Below are 12,383 nucleotides of genomic sequence, written 5' to 3' on the forward strand. Positions count from 1 at the left end.
ACAATCCCGTTTGGTTCTCCTGCTTGAGCAGGGGGCTGGACTAGAAGACCTCCAATGTCCTTTCCAGTTTCTATTCTATTCTATTCTATTCTATTCTATTCTATTCTATTCTATTCTATTCTATTCTATTCTATTCTATTCTATTCTATTCTATTCTATTCTATTCTATTCTATCCTATCCTATCCTATCCTACCCTACCCTACCCTATCCTATCCTATCCTATCCTGTTCTCTATTGTTTATTCTATTCTATTCTATCCTATCCTATCCTATCCTATCCTATCCTATCCTATCCTATCCTATCCTATCCTATCCTATCCTATCCTATTAATACTTTACCTGATCTTAAAGATGAAGACTAGCACAACTGAGGAATTTAGAACAGCATGAGCCAGAAAGCAATCTGGATTCTTTTTACAGAAAGACAAAATTTAAAATCTATGTCATATAAATAATCATTTGTGAAATAACTCATTTTCTTTTTCCTTTGAAGGCCTCGATCGGGAGGCAAAGTCCAAGGATTGTGTCTTATCCTGCACATAATCTATGTTCTGGGCGATCCAGTCTTCATACCACGGCAGGTAAGGGGACGTTCCAGTCTTTAAGACTGACCTTTTTAAAAATTATTGTTCTTCATTCATTTTAAATTATGGTTGTTCGTTAATATTCCTCCTCATACTGCTTTGGTTCTCCATCTCTGCAACCAACTTGCCGCACATCCACCAAGAAATACCAAAACACGATAGACCGGGGGTGGGGAACCTTGGCTCTTTTATGACTCGTGGACTTCAACTCCCAGAATTCCTGAGCCAGCCATGCTGAGGGGAAAGGGAGAGGTTTCCAAGCTGAGCCATTCTGGCTGAGGAATTCTGGGAGCTGAAGTCCACGAATCCTAAAAGGGCCAAGTTTGAAGACCCTTGCTTTAGAGCTAGCTGTAAATGTGGGCTGATCTACTTTGCAGCTGCCCAATCAGAGAGAGCAGCTTTTATCTCCACCAGAAGTAAGACAGGTAGGTAGTCCTCAACTTAACGACTGTAGTTGGGACCAGAATTTCAGTTGCTTGTGTTTTGCTAAGCAGGTCACGGCCAATTTTATGACCTTTTTGTCACAGTTTTTAAGCACATCGGTGCAGTTGTTAAGTGAATCACACGGCCGTTAAGCGAACCTGGCTTCCCCTCACTGACTTTGCTCGTTGGAAGCTAGCTGGGAAGGTTGCAAATGGCAATCATGTGACCGTTGGGATGCTGAAGCGGTCGTAAGTGTGAGGACCAGTCATAAGTGTTCCAGTATCCCAGGGGCTGCCCCAAAGAAGAGGAAGTCAAGCTATCCTCCAAAGCACCAGAAGAAAGAAGCAACGGATGGAAACTAACCAAGGAGAGAAGCAACCTAGAAATGAGGAGAAATTTCCTGACAGTGAGAACAATTAACCAGTGGAACAACCTGCCTCCAGAAGTTGTGGGTGCTCCAACACTGGAGGTTTTTAAGAAGAGAGTGGACAGACATTTGTCTGAAATGGTATAGGGTTTCCTGCCTGAGCGGGGGGTTGGACTAGATGACCTCCAAGGTCCCTTCCAACTCTGTTATTCTGCTCCTGTCTTCAAGTGTTGCACAGTCTCTTTGACTTTTATCCAGTCCAGCGATGGAGGTGGTAGGTGAGAGGGATTTCCCTCTGGGGGAATTTACCAGACAGGAAATTTGAGCCCTTAAGGAGGCATCAAAACTGAACAGAAAATCAACACAGAAACGGGACCTACAGATAGTCCTCGACTTACGACCACAATTGAGCCCAACATTTCTTCTTGCTGAGGGGAACGCTTTTTCAATGAGCTTTGCTCCATTTTACGACCTTTCTTGCCACCGTTGTTAAGTGAATCGCTGCACTTGTTACGTTAGTAACACGGTCGTCGAGCGAATCCGGCTGCCTCCCTTGACTTTGCCTGTCAGAAGGTTGCAAAAGGGGATCACGTGACAGTTTCCTGACAGTCAGAACAATTAACCAGTGGAACAACCTGCCTCCAGAAGCTGTGAATGCTCCAACCCTGGAAGTTTTTAAGAAGAGACTGGACAGCCATTTGTATAGCAGGGGCTAGGCAACCTCGGCTCTTTTATGACTCGTGGACTTCAACTCCCAGAATTCCTGAGCCAGCCACGCTGAGGGGAAAGGGAGAGGTTTCCAAGCTGAGCCATGCTAGCTCAGGAATTCTGGGAGTTGAAGTCCACCAGTCATAAAAAGAGCCAAGGCTGCCTACCCCTGGTATAGGGTTTCCTGCCTGAGCAAGGGGTTGGACTAGAAGACCTCCAAGGTCCCTTCCAACTCTATTATTATTGTTGTTGTTGTTGTTTCAGGTTTATACCTTGAGGTAAGATGGGTGGCCTATAAATTTTATAAATACATAAATAAAATACGGTTCCAAAGTGGCTAACAGTATTTATTTATTTATTTTGATCCTCGCCCACTCCTCAAATCCACGCAGTGGTGTCTATGGGCTCAGCTGACCACCGATTCAACCTGGCTGAGATCCTGTCCCAGAACTACGGACTACAGGACAAGACGGAGGAGGCCGACGAGGAACCAGATCACGCCGAGGAGAAAGCGAAGCCTTTGGAAGAGATAGAGAAGAGTTTCAATGCCTGCCAGGTAAGGGGCCTGGAAGCTTCTTTCTTGCTTCTTCTTTTCTTACCCAACTTAGGTTTTTGAGCATCTTGAAAATTTTATATGTTCTTACGCAGGTAGCCTTGCTGACTTTAGACAGCTAGGCTAACTGACCGTAACTGAGCCTTGGCAATTGAAGTTGTAAGCCGTGACGATCCTTTTTCGTTTTACAAATTTTACTAGCTCGCCAAAATCTAAAATACAAAGGAAAATAAAAAGTAATGGAAAACTAAGGGAAGGAAAAAAAGGAAGAAGAGAAGATGGTGAGGTAGGACGGGGGAGGGGGGGAGAACAAAAAAAGCATTGACTTCTAAGTCTTCTTTAGCCCAGTCGAAGATAATAACATTTACAACTTGAGTTTTTTTTACTTTTGCACATGTGGAAAGCAAAAATATTGGCTATTCTCCTATGCAAGGTTTAGGCCCAGGTGAACTAAATCAGGCCTCATGTAAAAAGTATTTGAACCAAAGTCTGTGCTATGCTTAATTTTGCAGTTTGCAACTGTACTTTACTTAATATGATTTTGCTAAGCTTGCTTGTTTCAAATGTATTCTTCTGTAACAACAAACCGACCTAACCAGCAAAAACGAAATCAAGAGTTTCATTTTTTTCCCCCATCACAAGCACAAAATCCAAAAGCGATTTTCCAAATTGAAACAAAATGAAATATATTCTCTTCTTTGAATAAGGAAAGATTATTAAAGCAGATAATCACAACAACTAATCTGATTTTACGACCTTATTTTGTGGGGGGGCGTTAAGCATATAGCAAACGCTGCAGTCGTAAAGCGAACACCACAGTCAAACCCATTGTTGGTGGAGGTTTTTTGGTGTCAGGAAGAACATCGTAAATTTCAATCATGTAACCATGGGATACTTGGGATACTTGTAAACGCAGGCTGGTGTCTCTCTTCCCCAAACAGAAACCAGGTCAGCAGAAATACAGATTATAATAATAATAATATAATATAATATAATATAATATAATATAATATAATATAATATAATATAATATAATATAATATAATATAATATAATATAATATAATATAATATAATATAATATAATATTATAATATAATATAATATAATATAATATAAATATAATATAATATAATATAATATAATATAATATAATATAATATAATATAATATAATATAATATAATAATATAATATTATAATATAATATAATATAATATAATTAATAGTAATAGGTTAATACCTAGGATGCTGGCAGCAACCCATGTCAAACATTAGTGCCAGTCAATTTGAATGTTCGGTTGACTGAGTTTCATGTTTTATGAATAAAAGTTTTATATAATAATAATAATGATGATGATGATGATGATGATGATAAATAAACAGACAAGCACTGCAACATAACACCCCGGACTTAACAATGGTCGATAAGAAAGACAAAAAAGTCTGGATAGTGGACGTGGCAGTGCCTGGAGACAGCAGAATGGACGAGAAAGAACTGGAGAAGATAACAAAATACAAAGACCTACAAATAGAAATAGAAAGACTGTGGCAAAGGCAAGCAAGGGTAGTACCAATAGTAATAGGCGCCTTGGGTGCAATCCCAAAACAACTGGAGCACCACTTGAACACCATCATCGGCATTGACAAATTCGCCATTAGTCAATTGCAAAAGGCGGCCTTGCTAGGAACTGCTTCCATCCTGCGACGATATCTGTAATACCATCAAACATCCCACATCTGCCTATCCCAGGTCCTTGGTAAGGACTCGATAGGTCGACAAAAATGCCATATCCAGTTTGAACACCTGGCTGACTGTGCAATGATCAATAATAATAATAACAACAACAACAATGTTATTGCTTGAGAAGAACAACAATTGGACAATAACAACAATTGGAGCCAGGAAGCTGGGATTAGATGTGATAATCTTGTCAGAAAGATCAGAGTCAGAAAGCTGGGATTAGATAAAGATCCCTAGAATCGACAATCCCTCACACCAAAAAAATCCAGCACTCGTCAGCCACAGCCCTAGGGAAGACCTTTGGGACACAATAGGATTAACCCACCACCATCAGAATATCAGAAAGGCACACTCAGACACAGGTCAAAGTTCACGCCACAGGAACAACTCCAAACAAAAGCCCAAGAGGGTATAAAAACCCACCACTCCCTACTACACTTGGTCAGGGTTTTTTTTTCCCCAGAGCCATCTTTCTCTCTGGCTCTCCTCCAATAAACTACAACCTTCTTTCTAAAGCACTCTCCATTTTGTATATTCCCGGCTTGGACTGGACCCTGGTGAAGGTTTTTCCTTGAACACCCTTTGGCGACCTTCGGACAAGCGAAGTGAAGAGGGAAGCCAGATTCATTGAACAATCATGATACTAACTTAACCACTGCAGTGATTCACTTAAAAGAGCCTTGGTGGAGCAGTGGGCTAATGCCTCCTTAAGTAACACCAGCTGCCTGCAATTAGTGCAGGTTCGAGTCCCACCAGGCTCAAGGGTGACTCAGCCTTCCATCCTTCCGAGGTAGGTAAAATGAGGACCCAGATTGTTGGGGACAATAAGCTGACTTTGTGCTTCTTAGATTGTAAGCCGCCCTGAGTCTTCGGAGAAGGGCGGGATATAAATGGGATTAAAAAAAAAACCTGTGGCAAGGAAGGTTATAAAATGGGGCAAAATATCACTTAACAAACGGGCTCGATTGGGGTTGTAAACGGAGGACCAACTGCAATCTGGGCTTTGCCACTACCTTCCATAAGAGACCACCACTTTATTCCCCTTTCTCTTTAGCCAGAGGATTCCACCACAACGGGGTTGCCAAGCGTTCAAAAATGTGGTCATCTGACTGCAGGGCAGCAGAGCAGAAGTGAGAATTTTGGAACTGTCTCGTAAATATTTGGGGGTGGGGGGGTGGGGTATCAGTCAGAACTTCAAACAGTTGCTACGCTACCGGTCATAATTCGAGAACTACTTATATGCGACCACAATCGAGCCCAAGATTTTTGTTGCTAAAGCAAGACAATTCTTAAATGAATTTTAATGTAAGGAAAACAGCCTAGTTTTAAATACTGGAAAAAACAAATGAGATTGTTGTTGATTTCAGAAAAGGCAGGCACAGGCACACTCCTGTTTATGTGTTACGTAGGTGTACACTTTTGAGAGCGGGCAACAGAAATTCATTTTTAATGTGTGCCAGTGTGGGGTTGTTGTTTTTTTTGAAGACGTTTCGCTTTGCTTCCAAGAAGCTTCTTCAGCTCAAGGATTACCTGTATGCTGCTATATACTGTGTCACTGATTTGCAAGTTCCCAATTGACAGAACTGAAGGAGTGTTTCTCTTGTCTTGTTGCTCAGAACAGTGAGATGCCCTTTGAAGAGCTGCTGGCCCTGTACGGCTACGAGGCTTCGGACGCCATCTCCGAGCAGGAGAGCGAGAGCAACGATGCTGCTACGCCCAACCTCCCAGACATGACCCTGGATAAGGTAGGTAGGGGATGATCCAAACTGCCTTGCCTCGGTTGGGATGTATGTGTGTAAGGATTCGATGCTCCTGGGTTTTTATTTTCTACTTCATTTCTATCCTGTTTTATTATTTTTACAAATAACTCCAGACATATCCACCAGAATTTCCTCCTCCTATTCCCCCTCCTCTCCCAACAACAACCCTGTGAAGCAAGTTGGCTTGAAAGAGAGGGACTGGCCCAGTCACCCAGCTGGCTTTCATGGCTAAGGCGGGACTAGAACTCCTGATTATTGGCCCAAAGTCACCCAGTCAGTTTTCATGGCTAAGGTAGGTCTAGAACTCACCATCTCCTGGTGATTGACCCAAAGTCACCCAGCTGGCTTTCATGCCTAAGGTGGGACTAGAACTCACCGTCTCCTGGTTTCTATCCTGGTGCCTTAACCACTAGACCAGGGGTCGGCAACCTTAAACACTGAAAGAGCCACTTGGGCCTTTTTCCCAGAGGGAAAAAAAAACATTGGGAGCCGCAAAACTTGTGCGCATGCGCGCGCGCACACACGAAGGGGAGAGCTTGATTGAAGAGTTTAGTTAAAAAGAAATAGAGGCTGCTGTGCATGAGTTCTCTCTCTCTCTTTCCCTCCCTCCCTCTCTCCCCCCCTCTCCCTCTCACCGATCTTCTCTTCACCTGGCAAGCTGGCTTCACGCTGTTCTTGGACAAGCTGACACGCATTCTTATTGGGCTGTCTCTCCTGCCCTGCTCTCTGCTGCTTCCTGCTGAGACGCAGCAAAGGCAGGAGCCCCGCCCAATAAGCTTTTCAGCTTCTCAGAGAACAGCGTGAGGCCACTCTGTTTTTTATACACAGAGAGGGAGAGGGAGAGGGAGAGAAGGGAAGCGCAAGTGCCTCTCTCTGTCTCTCTCTGCAAATGGGAGCCGCAGGAGAAGGCTGAAAGAGACAACTCCCTTTTCCTTTGTTGTTGTTAGTTGTGAAGTCGTGTCCAACCCATCGCGACCCTATGGACAATGTTCCTCCAGGCCTTCCTGTCCTCTACCATCTTCTACCATCACGCCTACTGCTTCAGTGACTCCATCCAGCCACCTCATTCTCTGTCGTCCCCTTCTTCTATTGCCCTCAATCTTTCCCAGCATTAGGCTCTTCTCCAGTGAGTCCTTCCTTCTCATTAGGTGGCCAAAGTATTTGAGTTTTAGCTTCAGGATCTGGCCTTCTAAAGAGCAGTCAGGGTTGATCTCCTCTACGACTGACCGGTTTGATCGCCTTGCAGTCCAAGGAACTCGCAGGAGTCTTCTCCAGCACCATAGTTCAAAGGCTTCAATTCTTTGGCGCTCAGCCTTTCTTATGGTCCAGCTTTCACTGCCATACATTGCAACTGGGAAAACCATAGCCTTGACTTTTGTTGACAGGGTGATGTCTCTGCTTTTTAGTGTGCTGTCAAGATTTGCCATGGCTTTCCTCCCAAGGAGCAAGCGTCTTTTAATTTCTTGGCTACAGTCCCCATCTGCAGTGATCTTGGAGCCCAGGAAAATAAAATCTGTCACTACCTCCATTTCTTCCCCATCTATTTGCCAGGAATTGAGAGGGCCGGATGCCATGATCTTGGTTTTCTTAATGTTTAGTTTCAACCCAAGTTTTGCACTCTCCTTCTTCACTCGCAACAAGAGGCTCTTTAGTTCCTCTTCACTTTCTGCCATTAGAATGGTATCATCTGCATATCTTAGGTTGTTGATGTTTCTTCCGGCAATCTTCCGGCAAACTTTTGATTCATCTAGCCCTGCCTTTCTCATGATGTGCTCTGCATATAAGTTAAATAGGCAAGGCGACAGTATACAGCCTTGCCAGACTCCTTTCCCAATTTTGAACCAATCAGTGGTTCCGTGTCCAGTTCTCACTGTTGCTTCTTGGCCCGCATATAGGTTTCTCAAGAGACAAATAAGATGGTCTGGTACACCCATCTCTTTAAGGACTTGCCACAGCTTGTTATGATCCACACAATCAAAGGCTTTAGCATAGTCAATGAAGCAGAAGTAGATGTTTTTCTGGAACTCTCTAGCTTTCTCCATGATCCAGCGTATGTTAGCAATTTGATCTCTAGTTCCTCTGCCTCTTCGAAATCCTGCCTGTACTTCTGGTAGTTCTCGATCCACATACTGCAGGAGTCTAGCTTGTAGAATTTTAAGCATAACTTTACTAGCATGAGAAATGAGTGCAATGGTGCGATAGTTTGAACATTCTTTGGCACTGCCTTTCTTTGGAATTGGAATGTAAACTGATCTTTTCCAATCCTGTGGCCACTGTTGAGTTTTCCAAATTTGCTGGCAAATTGAGTGTAGCACTTTTACTGCATCGTCTTTTAAGATTTTGAATAGTCAGCTGGAATACTGTCACCTCCACTAGCTTTGTTGTTGCTCAGCTTTTCTAAGGCCCACTTCACTTCACATTCTAGGATGTCTGGCTCAAGGTCAGTGACCACCACATTGTGATTATCAGGGACGTTAAGCTCATTCTTGTATAGTTCTTCTGTGTAATTCTGCCACCTCTTCTTAATCTCTTCTGCCTCTGTTAGGTCCCTGCCATTTTGGTCCTTTATCATGGGGCTGCCCTTGAAGACCACCCGGAGGCTTCAACTGGTGCAGACTGCAGCTGCACGGGTAGTGATGGGAGCACCCCAATACTCCCATATTACACCCCTCCTGCGTGAGCTGCATTGGCTACCGGTTGCCCTCCGGGTGAGATTTAAGGTGCTGGTTCTTACCTTTAAAGCCCTACATGGCTTAGGCCCGGGATACTTGCAGGACCATCTGCTGCCGGGAACGAATTCCCATCGCCCAGTGCGCTCACACAGAGAAGGCCTCCTCAGGGTACCGTCGGCTAGACAATGTTGGCTTGCGACCCCCAGGGGAAGAACCTTCTCTGTGGGAGCACCAGCCCTGTGGAACCAGCTCCCCCCTGAGCTTCGGATGGCCCAAGATCTCCAGTCCTTTCGCCGCGGCCTCAAAACACTCCTTTTCCATCTGGCTGACCTAGACTGACAGGGATTTTAATTATATTTACAATTCTAACTCTATTCTTTAATTTATTTTAATTTATTTCAAATTTTTATTTTTAATTTACTGTACAGAGACCTTTAAGTTTTGTTGTTGTTAGCCGCCCTGAGTCCCTCGGGAGATAGGGCGGGATATAAATCCCATTAATAAATAATAATAATAATAATAATAATAATAATAATAATAATAATAATAATTTATTTTTATTTTTATTTTTATTTTTATTTTATTTTTATTACATTTATATCCCGCCCTTCTCCGAAGACTCAGGGCGGCTTACAAGCTTAGCAGTAGTCTTCATTCTATGTACATGCCTGCTTATTAGGGCTTTCACACAAACACACCCCAAGCAGCATTATTACAAAGTCAGCTTATTGCCCCCAACAATCTGGGTCCTCATTTTACCTACCTCGGAAGGATGGAAGGCTGAGTCAACCTTGAGCCTGGTGGGATGCGAACCTGCACTAATTGCAGGCAGCTGGTGTTACTTAAGGAGGCATTAGCCCACTGCTCCACCAAGGATGATAATAATATCATCCACCAATATAAGATAATATTTGTAGCTCAAGATTGTACTGTGGGGTACTTGGTGCCCTCTGAGTTTTGTTGTTTCCCTGCAGATGTTTCATTATCCATCTGGGTAACATCATCAATACCAGAAGGGAGTTTGGGATCTGCTGTCTGTTTATATACAGTGGCTTGCCACTATTCAATCAGACCAGCAAGCAGTCAGTAAACAACAGCCTAATCAAGGAACTGTCAAAAACGCTTCTACCTACACTGACAGTACAAGGCACTTGTGTGAAAACAGAGGGCAAACCCCATTCCTCTTCTAGCTCTGAAATTTGTTTGTTTATTTATTTATTTAATTCAGTTTATATACCGCCCTTTTCCCGAAGGACTCAGGGCGGTTTACAGGGCAAAATTAAAACAGTACAATATTTATTTATTTATTTATTTATTTTATTGGATTTGTATACCGCCCTATTCCCGTAGGACTCAGGGCAGTTTGCAGATCAGTTAAAACCATGAATACAAAAAATTAAAAACAATTAAAACAATTAAATTAAATTCAAGCCCCAAGAGTAAATCTAAAACCCAGTTAAATTAACAACCCCACAGTCTGGACCAAACAGATCGAAGAGCCAAGTTTTCAGGTCCCGGCGAAATGAGCGAAGCTTGGGGCAGTCCTAAGTTCTGTGGGTAGTTAGTTCCATAGGGCAGGCGCACCCACAGAGAAAGCCCTTCCCCTGGGAATAACCCGCCGGCATTCATTAACCGGCGGTACCCTGAGAAGGCCCTCCCTGTGGGGGCGCACAGGACGATGGGAAGATGATGCCGGCAGCAGGTGTTCCCTTAGATAGTCCGGACCCAAGCCATTTAGGGCTTTATAGGTCATTACCAGCACCTTGAATCTCACCCGGAGGGCAACCGGAAGCCAATGCAGCTCACGGAGAAGAGGTGTTACACGGGAGTATCGGGAAGCTCCCATCAAAACTCGCCCGGCTGAATTCTGCACCAGTTGAAGCCTTCGGGTGGTCCTTAAGAGCAGCCCCATGTAGAGGGCATTGCAGTAGTCTAACCGGGAGGTCACGAGCGCATGAGTGACTGTACGTAGAGCATCTCGGTCCAGATAGGGACGCAACTGGCGCACCAGGCGAATCTGGGCAAAAGCCCCCCTGATCACGGCTCCTATATGATCTTCCAAACTGAGCCGTGAATCCAGGAGGACTCCCAAGTTGCGAGCCCTATCAACGGGGGGTAATACCTAATATAAAAATTAAAATTAAATTAAATTAAATCAATAGCCCCAAAAAGTTTAAAATTAGAATTTAAAAAACCTTAAAACCCCTCAGTCCAAGCCAGATAACTCAAAAAGCTAGGTTTTTAGGTCCTGGCAAAACGAACGAAGGTCAGGGGCGATCCGGAGTTCCACCGGCAATTGATTCCATAGGGCAGGCGCACCCACAGAGAATGCCCTCCCCCTGGGGATCGCCCGCCAGCACTCTCTGACCGGCGGCACCCTGAGGAGGCCCTCCCTGTGGGAGCACACAGGACGATGGGAGGTTGATGCTGGCAGCAGGTGCTCCCTAAGTTGTTAACTAGTTGGGTCATGAAATGTCTGCAAGAAAACCACCAAACTCAAGAGAGCACCAAGAGTGAATGAATGAATGAACCTTTATTGTCAAAGTACAACCATGTATACATTGAGATTGGCTGAGCCTCCCTTCGTGCCCCCACCACCACCACCACAACTCACAGTGACAACAAACCCACCATCTTGTTACACCATGTGAGCTAATTGCCCAACGCACTGGCCTCGCAAGTCAATCATACATAAAATTATACAATTATTTCCCGTTCAAGAGCCTGACAGCCCATGGATAGAAATTGTTCTTCAGCCTGTTGGCGCGGCTGGCTATACTCCTATATCTCCTACCCGATAGTAGGAGAGTAAAGAGGTACCGACCAGGGTGTGAGTCGTCCCTGAGAATTTTCCTCACTCTTCCAAGGCAGCGGGCCCTGGTGAGGTCATCCAGGGGTGTCAGGGGACAGCCCACAATGTCTTGTCCTGTGCTTACCACCCTCTGTAATACTTTCCTATCTGTGGCTGTCAGACCAGCATACCAAACCACAATACAGTACGAGAGGACGCTCTCTATGGTAGACCGGTAAAAGAGGGTCATTAGCCGTTGTTCTACCCTGTTCTTCCGCAAGACCTTGAGAAAGTGAAGCCTCTGTTGGGCCTTTCTGGCCACCTGGGTTGTATTGACTTTCCAGGTAAGATATTCACAGAGGTAGACTCCCAGAAATTTAAAGGAGGAAACTCTCTCCACACAGGCCCCCTCCTCCCCCCCCAATGTAAAGTGGGGCAGGTTCCTCTCTTTTCCTCCGGAAGTCTAACACCATCTCTTTTGTCTTTCTTTTTTTTTTTAATCCCATTTATATCCCGCCCTTCTCCGAAGACTCAGGGCGGTTTACAATTTTAAAGCACAAATTAACGTGCTTAGCAATAGCCTTCATTCTATGTATATGCCTGCTTATTAGGGCTTTTCCCCCCCGCCCCCGCAGCATTATTACAAAGTCAGCTTAATTGCCCCCAACAATCTGGGTCCTCTTTTAGGACTGCATTGAATGTCTCCAGTAATATTTTGCCAAATGAATCTTGAAATTCTTTGTATATTTCTACTGGCAGTCCGTCTGGGCCCGGTGCTTTATT

General features: G+C 44.2%; 1 protein-coding gene across 1 annotated transcript in view; it reads left to right on the forward strand.

Moving 5' to 3' along the window:
• The first annotated feature begins 484 nt into the window (after positions 1 to 484).
• The window catches only part of MIER2 (MIER family member 2), a 48,480-nt gene continuing 36,581 nt past the window's right edge, over positions 485 to 12,383 (forward strand). Inside the window, exons 1-3 of the mRNA XM_083364300.1 lie at positions 485 to 581; positions 2,475 to 2,638; positions 5,994 to 6,122. Of these exons, the coding sequence (XP_083220426.1) occupies positions 2,483 to 2,638; positions 5,994 to 6,122 (285 nt within the window). The 5' untranslated portion in view covers positions 485 to 581; positions 2,475 to 2,482. The remainder of the gene's footprint in view (positions 582 to 2,474; positions 2,639 to 5,993; positions 6,123 to 12,383) is intronic.

This window comes from Vipera ursinii (assembly GCF_947247035.1).
Source record: "Vipera ursinii genome assembly, chromosome: 1".
NCBI lineage: Eukaryota > Metazoa > Chordata > Lepidosauria > Squamata > Viperidae > Vipera > Vipera ursinii.